The following is a 16,540-nucleotide window of genomic DNA, read 5'->3' as shown; positions in this document are numbered from 1 at the left end:
CAGTCAACACGTTTGTCTTATATGATTTAAAAGTTTTAAATTATGCTGATTTTTTAGAAGGATGATCTCTATGGTGAGAAGATCATTCTCACAAAAAATCAACTCAATACGAGACTTGTAATCCCATCAAAAATGATTTAAAAATTGTGGATCATAAATTTTTTATTAAAAATTTGTAAATCACTTTTGAAGGATTTAGACGCTTTGGATTGGGTTAATTGTTTGTAATGATGATCTTCTCACCATAGAGATTATTCTCAGCTTAATCCGAAAAGTTTTAAGTCACATAGGACAAACATGTTGGTTCCATGTAACCCCCCTAACGTTGGATCCTAATTAAGATTGTGTAATTAATAAGAAAAAATGTTTTAATTTACTTTTGTTGAATGTTTGAGATACCTATATTTTCAATTGATGACATTCCCTTTGACCTCTATCTTTATTTAAAGGCTAACTTAAATGACCTAAATGTCCTAAATATCATCTCTCCTTCAACTCTCAGTAATAAGATATGGTTTTAAAAAAAAAAAATGATAGATAATTTGGTGGGGCAATATTTTCTACAAATAGATTCAAGGTTAATGGATTAAAGAAAGGATGAATATCAAATTAGTCTAAGAAGAGGGCATTTAGGTCATTTTATAATAAACATTCATAGAAGAGGAGGTCTATAGTTTGACAAGTCCAACTTTGGAGTGGGCAATCCCCCCTCAGAATTTTAGGGAACCAACATGACATGAATCTTTTTGTATTTATTTCACATCCTTATTTTTCATAAATATTTGGGATACCTCATTGGATACTTTACGTGTAGGGTTGTCAACGGATGCTTATCGGTATAGATACAGCAATATCCGAATTCAAATTTAAAAATTTTATCTGATATTTGAATTTGAATTCGAATTTGACGGATGTTCTAAAACTCTATCCGAATTCGAATTCAATTATCCTATCAGATATTAGATAATATTCGATTAGAATTCAAATAAATTGTATATTAAAAAAAATATAATTTTTCCTTATCCAATTGATTTTTTATTATTTAAAAAACCCATTATATATTGTACTATATATATAATAAATAAATCAAATAAAATAATATATATTATATATTATTTTGAATTATATATTATCGGATTCGAAACGTTAATATTCGAATCTGTATCCAATAAGGATTCGAATATATAAAATTATCCGAATTCGAATCCAATATCCGAAAATATCGGATAATATCCAATTTTTCAAATTTGAATTTTCGACTATCCATGACTCCCCTAATTACGTGTCCAGAAAGAAGAGAGTTTTATCAAAATTTTGAAGTTGGTCGTCCGCTTCAAAGGTTTTATCTCCAATATTCACCAAAAGCAATGGTGTGTCTAAATCACCAAATGTATGATGGCTGGCTTTGAGGTTAGTGTTTTTTGGTCTAGATGTTGATCATGGATATTTACGTCATTTTCTTTAAATATAGCATAGAAGACTGAGGTCAAAGAGTATTTCATAAGTTAGAAAATATAAAAGGGTATGTAAAAATATCCACCAAAACCTTGAGGGGTAAGCCTAAATCACAAAAATCTCACAGCTTAGTGCTTGTAGTGCTGAACAACCATGGGTGTACCACCCAGCTAATGCAGGGGCCCTTAGACCTTTTTGGAGATGGTAGGGCCTACAGAAGGGAAGAATCTAGAAAACTCTCAACATGTCTATCTTGTTTCTGCCTTGTTGAGCCAATTAGAGATTCTCAACTTTCAACCACCATCTCTATTACTTAATACCATGTGGGGTACCATGGTGTCTCATCTCGTCCAGGTCGATATCGAGTCATTTTGAATAAATTTTTCGATACATTTGAAATGTCTTATTCAAAAAATAAAAAAAATTAAACATAAAATATAATATCTTGGTCAAAAAAGTGATTTGTGAGTTGGTCTATTCAGCTTCGATACTGAGTTAACTCAGCGATGCATCTCAGTCTCGGACGAGTTTTAAAACCACGTGGGGATACCCTTTAAATTGTAAGACTTTTTTTGTTCAATTTCTCTGAGAATAATTAGTAATTTTACTCTTTTGGATGATTTTACCCTTTATATAATATTCTTTTGAAAACTCAATGTATTAAGGGACTGAAAAGAGGAAGATTGTGAAGTTAAGATTTTGAATTTTCAATGGGGTAGATGGTAATGAGATTTTTCCATTGTTTGGGTGACTTTGAGGTTTTAAATAAGGAAATAAACACCAATGGGTATGATCGACTGAACCTAAAGGAAAAAAAGAGAAATCTTCTCTTTTGACTTACAATAAAGGGTAAAATCGTCCAAAAGGCTATTTTGGAGCGTTTCACTCTTTTATGTTATTTATTTATAGTTTTATAAAAATAAAAATAATTACAAGTAGGCCGGAAAAAAAAATTAGGTGGTGGGATGGACTGAAAAAATCACAGTTTTTAAAACTAATCAAGCTGATTATTTCAGACAAAAAAAAAAAAAATTGGTGATAATTTGTTTCTTATATTAGTTTCAACCTTTCTTTCTTCCTTTTATGCCTTAACTTGTAATAATGTATCTTTGATCCCAACATGATTTTAATCTTGTCTGGGGATGATTAGTGCAAGCCGTCTCAATCTCGTTCAACAACAATATGAATATACACGATGTCTCAACATTTACATCATCTCATGAGATAGACAGGATGTCCGAGGATGTCTTGGATGATATTTTGAAAATCTCAACCTACTTAATCGGGATTTTGATTAAAATAATTAATTTTTTTAGAATTTAAATATTTATTACATAAATAAAATATGATTTTATGACAAAACATGATTTAATCTATCGTATTTTATGAAAAAAAAAAAAAAAAAAACATAATTGTTTTAATTTAAATATATGTAAATCAATCAAATAGATTGTCTAGTCTAAGACAACTCGGTCTAGTCCATGGATGAGATGAGACGTCAACTCCTTTTAATATATATATATCACTCTAATTAATATATTTCATGGTAATGGTGACAGTGAGTTTGATGATTCTAGTTTCTTCCCCAATTCCTTTTAATAATTAAACTCACGCATTGGGGCCAATTTTTGACCTTTCGTCACATCTACCTAAATATAACTAATTTAGTCATACTAAAATGTTATTTAGTCAGACTAAAACATTGCACAACAAGTATCAACCACCACGACTATTGACCACTTAGATTCCAAAACATAGTTTTCTTAAAAGTAGGTTTCTATGAAGCACAAATTGTATTTGCAATCTACTTCTACTTTTAAGATCTTTTGTATGAATTTAACTTCAATAAAAATTATTATTTTTATGACTTAATCAAACATTGAATGTTTCGTATAAGTCTTGGTTGATATATTCCGATAAGTCTATTCCGATATATTCACGAAACATTGCATGTTTTGTATAAGTCTTGGTTGATATATTTCAAAAACGTGGTTTAAAAACTCATATAAGATCAAGATGACTATGACAAGTCATACTAGTCTCAAAAGGCAACTGAGTGAGATAGAGCTATGTTAATGAACCATCACATTGACTTGTCTGAGATGACTCATTCGATATTTTGAAAATATTGTTCAAGTTTATCAAAACTCAATTGAGTTATCTGAATTTTATATTTTTTTAATAAAATAATTTAGGTACCGATAAGATTGAAGTTTGTGACTCAGAATCCTCTAATCCACCTTCCAATAAAAAAAAATTAGAAACAAAAATGACTCAAACAAATCGTAACATGGATAGGAGACGACGTCAGACAAGATACAAGATTTTAAAATCATGACTACAATTCAAAATAATTTTTTTATTATTCACCTCATGTCAATGTCAATATTATATTTTTCTAAATTTTTCTTTAATTTTTAAAATATTATATGTTTTAAGTATTTTAATATATATTAATTCATGAATTAATAAGTCTCATATCCACTAGGAGCTTACTCGACATAAAGTAGGAAAGTTACACTTTTAAAATAATATTTAAAAACATCTTTTAGTCATGCTGTCTTTGTTTTTTGGACCTTTACAACTAATGATGATCAAATATACCTCCATAGATGATTCTGATTAAATTATACAAAATTCCAATAAAAAAAATCTAACCCATAAATGGACGGTGAGGATCGTTGTCCGAGTCAGCAACGTCACATCGAGTGTAAAACACAAAAGTATACACCACGTGTATAAAAGGACACGTGTCATGCATGTAATGTATTGGACCTTCTATAAATTCCCCTCTTTTGCGAGTAGTTCCGTAATAAGCTGCAATATTTCCTCTCTATCTTTGATACTTATCTCTTAATTTCCTCTATCTTCGAATCACACAAACGTTTTTGTGTTCTATCTTTCCTTCACGTTTCTTTCTCTGTCTTTGTTTTTTTTTTTTTTTTTTTTCAAATTTAGGGTTTTGGATTTTCGTTATTTCCATCAATTCTTGCTCTCTCTTGATTTTTTTTTTTTAATTTGTTAATTTCTTAATATTTGGCGATCATGGAAGGTTTACTGCAACTTACATCATTGAACCATATCTCACTTCTGTGCAAATCAGTGGAGAAATCAATTGATTTCTATCAAAATCTTCTTGGGTTTTTCCCAATAAGGAGGCCGGGATCTTTTGATTTTGATGGAGCTTGGTAAATTTTAAGAAATACCCATATAACAAATTCAATAAAAAAGAAAAAAACAGTTTTGATTTTGATTTTTTTTATTATAATTTCTTGTTAATTTGTGTGTGTAGGTTGTTTAACTATGGAATCGGCATTCATCTACTGCAATCGGAAGATCCTGAAAACATGCCAAAGAAAGGCGAGATTAATCCCAAGGATAATCACATTTCTTTTCAGGTAAATTATTATACAGATTTTGATGATTTTCTAGAAAATTTCCAAATGTGTTTTTTTTCTTCTTAATGTGGTAAAATAGTAAATAGCACTCTAAACATGTTTTATTGGGTGATGATTCATCCATGAATCTTCATTAAAACAATTGCTTGGACTTAAGATATGGTTAGTATAGAAATTGCCAGCCAGCCATGCTTTTGGTGATTTAGACATGCACCCCTCATTTAGGTCATTATTAGAGATACCTCCCTTATTTTTCAAAATGCTGACGTGCCCCTTTGATCTAGGGCTTTTAGAGACTAATAAAATGAACTAAATGTCCCTATCTACAAGCACTAAGCTAAAAACCCTTTGATTTTCTCCCCAAACCAAACTTAGGTTAAAGTTGAAGTTTGTTACTCTCATCTTCATGGTTTTAAAACTTGTTTTGACGTCTTGTCTCATCCACGAATGAGACTGAGTCGTTTGGGACTAGTTTTTCGATACATTTGAGTCATCTTGTTCAACAATGAGAAAAATGTACCGTGATTTTAAATCTTGTCCGATACGTTTGACTTGTCTATCGGTCTTATTGGTGGACAATACCGAGACGTATTGGACAAGTTGTCTCAGTCTTGTACGAGATTTAAAACCATGCTCATCTTAAACCTTAAGATTATCTCTTACCTAAACCTTCAAACCTTGAGAACATGATGGAATTTTTCGGGAAGTAGAATGATGAATTTTTAGTAGAAAAAAATATGATTTTTTACATTACACTGAAGACGAGGTTAAATAGGTTAAAAGTAGTTTATCCGAATAAAGATTTCAGGTTGAAGAGGAGGGAATTTAAATCATTTGATGCTACTATCTATTGTACAAAACCATGAAAGAGGGAAGGGGGGAGGATGCCATCATTTTTTTAAACAAGGGGTATTTCTAATATGACCCAAACATTGAGGGGTATGTGTAAATAACCCTTTAAATAACTTCTAGCCCATGAAAGTCTTCCTACCCATTTTTTGTTCATGTGAAATGACCAAATTACGTTTTTTTTTTTAAGTGTGAGAATGACCCTTTTGTAGTGTGAGAATGATGTTGATAATGTGAAATGACTAAATTACCCTTTTTTTTTTTGTTTTTGTTTTTTGGTAGTGTGAGAGTATGGTTGCAGTGGAAGGAAAGCTCAAGGAGGCTGGGATAGAGTATGTGAAGAGGGTTGTAATGGAAGGAGGGATATGTGTGGATCAATTGTTTTTCCATGACCCAGATGGGTTCATGATTGAGATATGCAACTGTGACAATCTGCCAGTGATTCCTCTTGTCGGAGAAGAACCCGTTCGAGCTTGCTTTCGTATCAATTTACAGCAACAACCACCCATGGTGCAGCAGTGTCTTCCAAGGGCAAGTTAAAATTATATTAAGGAAGATTATATATATATAGCCTTCCTTCCTTGTCTTGTTCTCACATGAGGTGATTAAATTCTCTCATCAAAGTGTGTTCATTCGTCTCTGTCATCTTTCTTTCCATGTTCCATGTGTCTTAAGGTTTTTTTTTTTCCAACTTGTTCTAATAATTGTGGTTTTGCTCAAAAGAGTTGGAGTTCTGAATTTGTTTGATCCTCTATAAATTTTTTGAGGAAATATTAGGAGTTATGGACTTATCTTTGAGATTAATGTATTGGGAAAATTTGAATTGGGTAGTTCAATTGTTAATGAGTAATGTTTGATCCACCACCACTCTCCAAAGGTGGACCCATTTATCCATGAAAGTTTGGTCTTGGATTCAAGTTTTTATTTATTTTTCTTCTCTCATGATGGGTTTGGAATCATAGTAAATTCTTGAATGTTCGATTCAGCAGTTTAATTCAATAGTTCAAAAAAATTTCAAATTAATATTACAGAATGTCTTCTTAAATTGGAAGACCAACTGTAGGGCAATGTGGAGCAATCTTTGACAGTCAGAATTATGAAATATTTTTTAGATAAATTAATATATTTAAGTTTTTAACCCCAAAGGATTGGAGAGATGACCCGGACCACACCTCAAATTCCTTCGGAGGCCCCGACACCTCGGTTAACGAAAAAAAAAATTCAAAATTTAATTTAATTTTTGAAATTTTTTAGTAACATTTTGTAAGAATTTCATATTTGATCAATTATTTACTACTATATCAGAAGGGGGGAAGTGAAGAGGTATGTTTGTTGACATTTGAATGATAAAGAGAGAGGTTTGTCTCTGCACATTTCATACTTGTCTTTCTCTATATTGAGAATTTTCAAGTTTCCAGAAAATAAAGGCAGCCCACTTCTTATGGTGGTGAATTTCAAATGCCAACTTCTAGTAAAAAAATGGTAACTTTCCCTTTATCTTCATAAAATAACAAGTCATGAATGGATTGGTTTAAGGATAACATGTACCTCATAAATTTAGATAAAATCACATCCATTCATGATTCCATCTTAATCAAGGATCCATGCACATTAACTCCGAGGATTTCCAAACTGGTGCGAGTAATGTGGGTGTCCGGGACTAGCCCTTGGATAAGACCATAGTCTATAGACTGGGCGAAGCCCAGATACTGGCCCAGAACCATAGATCTTTTTCTTCGGGATACACACGAAAAAGATATATGGTTCTGTGCCATTACCACATCATCTGTGTACCAAAAACCGCGTTCATTCCTCTTTGTTCTTTATAATAAAATCATTTACGATGCATATTCATAACATAATGGTACGGTAGTATCACATCCCTTTTTTTAAAAGGGTGCAATCATACCGTGGAATCATTTTCCCCTTGAATTATTAGACAAGTTTTTTGGTTGAATAATCTTCAAACCCATGTACATTTTCTAAAATTTTGTTGCGTGAAGCTTTATGCCTAATAGTTGTTCAATTTAAGAGCCTTTTTTTCTCGATGACAATCATTCAACTTCATATAACCAAGATGACAGTTTGCGATATAGCTTATTGGATCTCAATATTTAGTTCTGAATTGATCGGACAAAATGTCTGAATAAATTTAATCAATGAACAAACAGGGACCTGATCATGATTACTCGTCAACTAGCTATACCTATTCGTCCAGGTGGACAACGTTCACCTGGACAATTTCCACTCCTTTCGTGGTAAGATGTGAGAATGTAAATAGTGTGATATCTCAGCAAATTGACATGCTTAATCCCCCATGGACCGCGCACAATGCCATCTAAAGACTTTTGTGTGATTGTCTACAAGACAGACCACATAACTGCTCCATGATACATGCTTAAAGGGCCCCCCATGCAGAAACTAAACATCACAAAAAGATATGGAAGGTAAAGGTAGATGGACAACATAAGCTTTTCCCAAGTTCTGGGTCAAAGCAACTATTAGAATAATCCAAGAACTGAACACCGATCATACAAGGAAGAAACCTACAAGAAATATGGTTCCAGAGAGATGGGTAAGATTTTTTTTTTATTTTTTATTTTTTATTTTATTTTTATGAATAAAGGGAAGATTTTTGGATTGATCTTTGTCACAAAGCAAATATTTTGGGAAAGCATAAGTTCTGTACATGATATGAGGACATGCTAAGACATGGCTGCGATGATAAAAGAAACATTGTAAATCTAAAACGGGCAGAAGCAAAACTAAGGCCTATTCTAGGTTTAAGATACTACTAGTAATATGAGATAGCCTTCTTAGGAGAATCAAGATAATATGGCAGCAAGCTTCTTCTCAAGTCCCTCGTCGTCATCTTCATCTACAAAATCATTCAGATCTTTGTCAGAATGAACATGATTCATAGCACGCTCGGTGTGATAACGCTTTGATCTGTTGTTGTTGTTGTGAGCGAAGTCGTCACTCATTAAACGCAGCCTACTTCTGTCCAAGTGTTCAGATGCACTTATGCTATGCCGCGTTGTGTTTTCAAAGCCATCTTCGGTTGCTCTGGCTTTTCTTTTCTCTTCTTTGATCTGGGCAAGGGTCTTAGGTCCCGCAAATGTGGTCGACTCCTGAGTGGGTCCTGTCTCCCTTGAAACTGTGTCCCTCGAAATCTCAGAAGAAATAAATCGTGGTGGTCTAGCCTGCCTTTGGCTTTCCTTCTCACGCTGCCTGGACCTGTTATGCCTACGCTGCGAGTGCCTTGACCTGCCATGTCTAGGATTATCATTTGACCTGGTATCGTTCTCACTTTGCAAACCAAGCATATTCTTTCTCACCTCCCATGCCTCCCTTCCCTGGGATGGGTGGCGTCTACCATGCCTTCTTGCCAGTTTTTGAGAGTTGTCATTAAGACGAGACGAGCCATGCCTCCTTGGGTTATGTGAAGCTTGACGACCATCAATCCTCCTATGCTTCCTTAGGTGATTCCGAAGATCCAAATCATTCTGGTCATTGAGTTTCCTCTCCTGGAACAACATAGGATCCAGTGTCATCTCCCTCGAGCGCTTGGGAACTCTTTGTACATAATCAGAAACATGGTCATTCTCCACATGATCGTAAGAGTCATACATCCCATGTTCATACAAAATTCCTGCATCTGAGTATTCAACTGGATTGTACCCAACTGAATCTTCGTAATCATACTGGAATAAATGGTCATGGAGCCCCCTGGCATTGCTCTCATGATCCAGTACATAGTTTGGATCATCAGGACAATCCAAATTCCCCGATCCATCATCCACAAGTACATCAAACCCTGGGGACGATTCCAACCACTCCTCTGATTCGATGTGGCCATCAACCTGCTCCTCTGAACTCTGATCCATGCGTTGGATGGATCTGTCATCAATGAAGTCTTCTGTTGGAAGCAGAGTCTCCGAATTAATTACTGCCTCTTCATACCCAGGCATTGATATCTGTGGTGAGGGGATTTTTTGGTCCACATCATTGTCAGGAGCTGATTCTTGGAGATCCTTCTTAGACTGAAACTGAACATTCTCCACAGCCTTCAATGTGGTCTCCAATGGTGTAGGAGGTGGTGGTGCTTTTATTGATTCTTGCACTATATCACTTCCACTGAGTGTCCTATGTTCCAGGGGATTAGCACTAGTAACCGTGGAAGCTGTTTTGGATGATTTCAAAGCAGGTGTGACTGTGTTACTATCATGCAGAAAAGCGCAACTCTCTCCTTTGTTGCAAAAGCTGTTGAAGTAAAAATAACAAGGGACTGTGGTCTTGCTCATGGGTGGTACAGATGCCTGATGCGGCAAAGAAGTGGGCTCCAATTTAGTTTCAGTGACCCCATCTAATGGCTGCAAAATAGGAGAGCATTAATTAGTTGAAATAACATAAAGATGGGACGGATGAATTAAGCATGTTGAAAAGTCCAACATAAAATACTCTACAATTCATTAAGAAACAAAATATCATTATCATCATTATCTTTCACTTATCCCAAACATTGGGGTAGGCAAAAGAAATCCTACTTCGCCTTCACTCAAGACTTGTGTCTTACTACTTCAGTACTTCCATTCACATCATTTCCGACCTTCCTTTTGATCTCCTTTAGGGTCTTCAAATTGTACCAAACCACTCCTCAATATGTATTATGTCCTCATTGTACATATGCCCAAACCATCTCAATTGAGTCTATTTTCTTTTCTTGGGGCTTACTTATAGTTGTCTTTCCTATAGCCCTCCCATTCATTCCTTACAGTATCCTAATCCATCTGTGTTGTTAATTGAACCCAAAAGACGGTACTGGTCTCTTTAGAATATTTCTTTCCCATAAATCTTAACAAGTGCCTCAACCCTAGAAAATTGATACATTTTGCATCATAATGGTTTCTCTTAATCCATTTTAGGATTGCCATAATTGCTGAATGGTCTCTCAAGAATATTTTGGAAATGAGAATTTATATTGATCTATCATTTGAAGAAAAATGGCGTGAGATTTTGGTGCAGTTCAGAATCTTAATAGGAAAGAACATAAAGTTAGAAGTTGGAACTAAGATTAAACAAATAGAGATTTTCTTCATCCCTTCTGTCCAACGGAAGCAACCAACAAACAGAGGTAGTGGTAAGGATGGAGTAATCTTCATTCCACGTCTCTACTTTTGGAAGGCAGCATCAACCATGAGAAGCCCGCCAAATAGCTGGGCAAGTTTGGTTTGGCCAGGGAGATTCACGAGATTGGGACTGGCAGCTAAAGGCATTATTGAAAGTTTGTTCATATCTACTTTCACTATCTCCATCCACATTCTTTTTAGGTTTTTTTCTCTCACTTAAGACCTTCAACTTGAATGTTTCTTCTAACTAGGGCTGTAATCGACCTTTGTTGAACATGCACACACCATCTCAATCGACTTTCTCTAAATCAATCGCCTATTGGAGCTACTCCTACATTTTCACATGATGCTTCCCGAATGCAAACATTTTGCTCCATAAAGCATAGCTGGTCGTACTACCATTTTATAAAATGTTCCTTCTAATTTGATTGGATGTGTATGTCAAATTGCACTCTAGAAACACACCTCCACTTAAACCACCTAGCTCTGATTCCATGGGAAACATCTCCCACAATCTATTCATCCTTAATCATAATAGACCTGAGATAACGAAAGTGGACACTCCCGGGTATTTCTATACCCTCAATTTTTACTAGACATTCCTACCCCTTAGTTTGGGAAACCCCAATAATGTGGGATACCAAAGTGATTAACATTTCTACATCCTTAATAGAAATTTTTTCAATGTCATCTCAGGTTAATTACATAGGCAAGGATTTTGCATGGGTGTTCTTGGATGCATATGCACCTTCAATATCAAGGGATAAAAATCAACTTTGGGCCAAATTCGACATCACTAGTGAATAGTGATCAATGATTCCTAGATGAGTGAGGAGTCAATTTGTGATGAGCTTGTGAAGTTCTAAAGGGAGAAGTGCTCTGAATAGGCTGGTGTAAGACCTCTTCTGGAAAACACATTGTTCCGTCAGATCAGTTCGTGTCATCAATCGTGGCTAGCGACACCTTTTGAATAAGTGTGGGGATCAATCAGAGTTCTTGATGGCAACAAATTCCTTGACTTTCTTCAAATCTAGTTGGGATATCATCAAAAATGATTTTATGATGGTTGTCAAAGCTTTTCAATAGCACTCTAACCTCAACTACTCAAATAACATGGTTGTGACTCTCAACCCTATATAAAATGAATGAAGGACATTGTGGATAGATAGATTTGCTTTGTTGGACCTTCTTACAAGACCATAGCTAAAATATTGACCACAAGGACAACGAAAATTCTTCCATCAGTGATTAATCTAGAGCAAGGGGCTTTAGTAAAGGGGAAGCAGATTTTGGTCAGTCCCCACGGGCAATGAATACATCACTCCAGGATCTACTTAGATTTTCAAAGATTTTGATCATTCTCTGTCTTGCAAGAGATTTGGAAGGAAAGATATTGTAAGGTGTTTGTGGGAGAGGAGGTAGTGAAAGTTTGCAAGTTAAACATCAATTCTTTGTTGTTTAAGATGTCTAAGTTATTCCCGAACGTAGGATCTCTTCTTCAAAGATATTGGTTTTAGATTATAAGTCTTGATCAATGGGTGGGGTAAGGCACAGTATACAATCTAAGTTGATTAAGTCAGTACAGTCAAGGCAAGTGCCTTGGTGCTCCTCAAGGCCGGATAGACCGAAGATGCCTTAATAAATGTGAGGCCGGGCAATTAAAATGAGGCATACCAAGGCGCATGCCTTGACTACGCCCCGGTCAAAGTGCAAGGCACACCAAGCACACGCCTTGACTACGCCCCGGTCAAAGTGCAAGGCACACCAAGCACACGCCTCACTTAAAATAGAATACAGTAAATGTATTTTATTTTTTATAGTCTTTAGATACCAAAAAGATTTATTTGGAAAGTATATTTTCTACCATTAAAAATATTTAGATTTACATTTTGTCATTTGTATTTGGCCCAAGCTCATTAGGGTTTAGTCGATTTAGGCCCACTAGGGGTATAGGGCTGATCTAAATAGGGATGGGCTAGGGCTCAACCAAGCCCGGACCAAACCGGACCCACCATTGACAACCCTAATTGTTGTTATGTTGAAGGTGCAATGACACATGTTGTTGGCCTGCTTCTACTTACCTTTTTCTTATTCGTCCTCCCTAATTTTTCTACAACTACTGACGCTTCTTCTTTTTGAAGTATTGAATGAATATTTTACTATATTTGCAAAACTCATATTTATACTAGTTACAATTGAAAAATATTTAAAACCTATCTTTCACTATTTTATTTTTTTTGAATTTTATAATTTTATTGTGTCTTGCTTCTCTCAGGCGTGCGCCTCACCTTGTGCTTCAGGCACCTAGAGACCTTTGCGCCTTAAGTGCGCCTTTCGCCCTTAACTACACTGGATTAAGTGCTATAAATGTTTTCTAATTAGGATTTGGTAGAGGTCATCACGACCTCTCACATTTCTTTGTTGTTATTTCATATTCGTTTCATGTATTCACTTTATTTTGATAAGTTTTTCTTTCAATCAATAAATCTGCTTATCAAAATAGAAAAGGGAAAATGTCAAAAATGGTTGATTTCTAATTATTTACCAAAAAGATAATATTTTTAAAAAATTACAAAAACCAATCTAAATGTTGGACTGTCCAACAGGTCAGCGATTTCATGCTTTCATATCTTTTGAAATGCCAAAAAATGTCCATACACATCTGAACGACCAAACCGTTGTACCTGTGTGTACTAAGATAGAAGTTAGAGTACTTACTTAGTAAGATTTCAAATCTCACTAAGGGGTTGACCTTGTCGCAACAAAAACATGATCCTATCCCACATAGATGTAGAGGGAAAAATCTATGAATTTTATAAACAAAAAAACTTGAAAAGATTATTTATCACCGTTAAAGTTTAATTTTAAATTTGGGAGTTAAGAAGCCGTCCATTTTCATAAACTTGTATCAAGCCCAAAAAAGTGTTTTTTTTTTTTTTTGAATTTTCTGTTTTTGGATTTGAGTTTTTCCATGAAATCTAGAGGGCTATGGTGTTGGATTGCTAATTTGGTAATACATTAGCTCAACAACGCTTGAAATCTTACTAGGTTAGTAAGGAAAGTGTTTCTCTTAATAAAACGCCGAACTGTCCCATTTTTGGTAGATTTGAAAGCATAAAACACTGCACTATCCTACGATTTCAAAAAACGTTGGACAGTCCACCACGTTAAATCATTTTTTGTAATTTTCAACAAACTGTTATCTTTTTCATAATTAAATTAAAATATCAACCCTTTTTTAGTAATTTTCTGTAAAGAAAATAAATTATATAAGTATGGCAATAACCCTAAGATCATTATCAAACTGAACTATTTATTCTTCTTCTTTTTTCCTTTTGGTAAGTCAAACTAAATAATATCCATCTTAAATGTGATATGATTTCCAATTTTAGCCAACCGTTAAAGAAGGAAATACACCAGGCACCAAGGTTATAGACACAATTATATCAAGCTGAACTCTAGGTTTGATATAATCCCATGTAAGATATTCATGCCAAATTTAAGCCAGAGATTATGATTTCTAGCAGACAAAAATAAATCAAATGGAGTGAAGAGCTCACTGGATGTCGAAAAGCACAAGTTGGATTCAAACAATTCCCAGCCAACCAATACCAGCAATCCCTCGGGTTGAGCCTCGCACTCTCACTATGTCGATACTCACATACGAACCCCTGCAAAACAGAAACCTCTCCATCAAGTTACCAACAAAGAAGACCATCAGACAAGAAATCCCTTCATTAAGCAACCAATGGACACTAAATTACCAAAACTTGTTCAACAAGGGTTGATAATTTCCAAATATTCACAGGTCTAACTTCGAGACTCAAAATATTTCATGCATGTTGATTCAACGAAAGTTAGATTACAATAGATAACACAAATTCGGTTAAATATAACAAAGAAAGGATAACCTTGATCCCCAAATCGGCAAGAACAAAACATGCATAATTTTAACAAAATATATATATTTTTTAAGGATTTTCAAAACAAACCCTAGAAATGAAGATCCTTGATACAGATACAGAAAAATTCTAGAAATAAAGAAAGAAACACCGAGAAACCCAACAAAAAAACAGGTAAGATCAGATAAAACCATCAGAAGACGAATCAGACAACATTTTCCCATATAATCCTTCCATCAAGTTCGAAAGACTACAAACCCTAAATCACTTCGTGATACAAACCCTAGAAACCAAGATCCTTCAAATGCGAGGGGTACAAACTACAAAAACACATTTAAAACCGAAAAAACAAACGAAACATGACTAATTGCAGCATTAGAAATATATACGAAGAATGAGAGATCAAATCGCAAATGAAATCCAAAAAAAATGCGAGAAGAGAATTTAAAGAGCGATCATTTTATCTTTCTCTCAAACCTTCTTGCATGTGAAGGGAGATGCCAAGAAATACACGCAGTCTGTGTTTCGCTTCTGGGTTTCTTCATCCATTTTTGATTGAAAAACTGAAGAAAACTAAAAGCTTCTTAGATCAGAGAGATTAAGAATCCAGAGCTGCTCGAACTTGCAGACATGGAAGAGAGAGAGAGACAGACAAACAGAGAAGTGGTTTCAGGGTTTTATAGGTCTGGGTTTTTGAAGCTGGGTTCATATAAATTTTACAAGTCGGTGCAGGGAACGTCTCCCCTCCTTCTAGAAAATGCCCATTACTTTTATTAAATTTACTTTTGTATCCATATATTTTTTTATAACAAAATTAAAATTTTAATAATATTATTAAAATAAATATTAATATATATTATATAAAATATAATAAAAATATACATTAAGAGACAGTTGCTTATTCGGATATGATTAATTACAATAAAGTATTTTATAAAATAATTTAAAATATAATTATAATGGTATTGTCCTCAATACAAAATTATTATAAATAATAATGTAATCTTGAGTTGACAATAAAAGAGCATTATTTTTTGAAATTGTCTAACCTAGGGGGATTTCTGCCAAGTTGGCCAAATTTACAAAACATGATTGTACTTTTTGGCCACAAGTAGAGATTTGCAAGTACCGAAAAACAATGAGGATCTAATGAATCAATGGCACGATACCACGTGTCTTGAGAAAAGTAATCGACAACGCTGAAAGATCATTGTTCGAGGACGAGGACGAGGACATTGGTTAAACGGTTGAGTTTTTGGATTTTATTCTTTTCTCTGTACACATGGCATCATGCTGTTAATTCATCAGCTCGTGACCGTTTTCTGTTAATGACAAATTCGGACTCTTTTACAGTCATCAATTTATATTTACGTGTGTCGCTCTAATGGTTCATGCATCTGCGACTTGACACGAGAAAATACTAATGTTTGTCAAGTCATAGTACATTCAAAAGTTCATTTAATAGTTTCGTCAAAAGTAAGAATAATGTTTAGAAAGCAAAAGGTAAAATTTTAACTTGTATAACTCATAAATTTTTGTATTAAAAATCATTTTATTGAATAATGTTGGCACATAATTGTGTTGATGACACGGACCATTAGGATGGGATTGCCTTGCCACTAATAGATGAAAGGAGTGAATCAAGTGAACACGTATAGTATATTAAAAGTTAGTATAATTCATTCGACGAGTGAATGATCTCAGCCAAGATCCCTACGTGTCAATTCCCTTGAGTTCAGAATAAGATTCAACTAGAGTGACACGTGGCAAAATTAAATCACTTAGTTAAACATGGCCGAATGGTCTT

At 34.4% G+C, this 16,540-nt stretch overlaps 2 protein-coding genes across 2 annotated transcripts; one reads left to right on the top strand and one right to left on the bottom strand.

The window, feature by feature from the left end:
- The first annotated feature begins 4,393 nt into the window (after nucleotides 1-4,393).
- On the top strand, nucleotides 4,394-6,393 carry LOC147397229 (glyoxylase I 4-like). The gene is made up of 3 exons (XM_086452761.1): nucleotides 4,394-4,643; nucleotides 4,748-4,853; nucleotides 5,985-6,393. The coding sequence occupies exons 1-3, from the start codon at nucleotides 4,501-4,503 to the stop codon at nucleotides 6,240-6,242; spliced, it is 507 nt and encodes a 168-aa protein (XP_086308887.1). The 5' UTR covers nucleotides 4,394-4,500; the 3' UTR covers nucleotides 6,243-6,393.
- A 1,941-nt stretch (nucleotides 6,394-8,334) lies between these two features.
- Nucleotides 8,335-15,426, bottom strand: LOC147397228 (zinc finger CCCH domain-containing protein 32-like). The gene is made up of 3 exons (XM_086452760.1): nucleotides 15,211-15,426; nucleotides 14,392-14,502; nucleotides 8,335-10,075 (listed from the first exon to the last, which is right to left on the bottom strand). The coding sequence occupies exons 1-3, from the start codon at nucleotides 15,280-15,282 to the stop codon at nucleotides 8,528-8,530; spliced, it is 1,731 nt and encodes a 576-aa protein (XP_086308886.1). The 5' UTR covers nucleotides 15,283-15,426; the 3' UTR covers nucleotides 8,335-8,527.
- Between the last annotated feature and the right edge of the window lie 1,114 nt (nucleotides 15,427-16,540).

The sequence above is a fragment of the Akebia trifoliata genome, chromosome 8 (assembly GCF_017979445.1).
Source record: "Akebia trifoliata isolate Shusen 1 chromosome 8, ASM1797944v1, whole genome shotgun sequence".
NCBI lineage: Eukaryota > Viridiplantae > Streptophyta > Magnoliopsida > Ranunculales > Lardizabalaceae > Akebia > Akebia trifoliata.
Note: the sequence above shows the minus strand (reverse complement) of the source record. Positions and strands in the feature narration are given on the sequence as shown.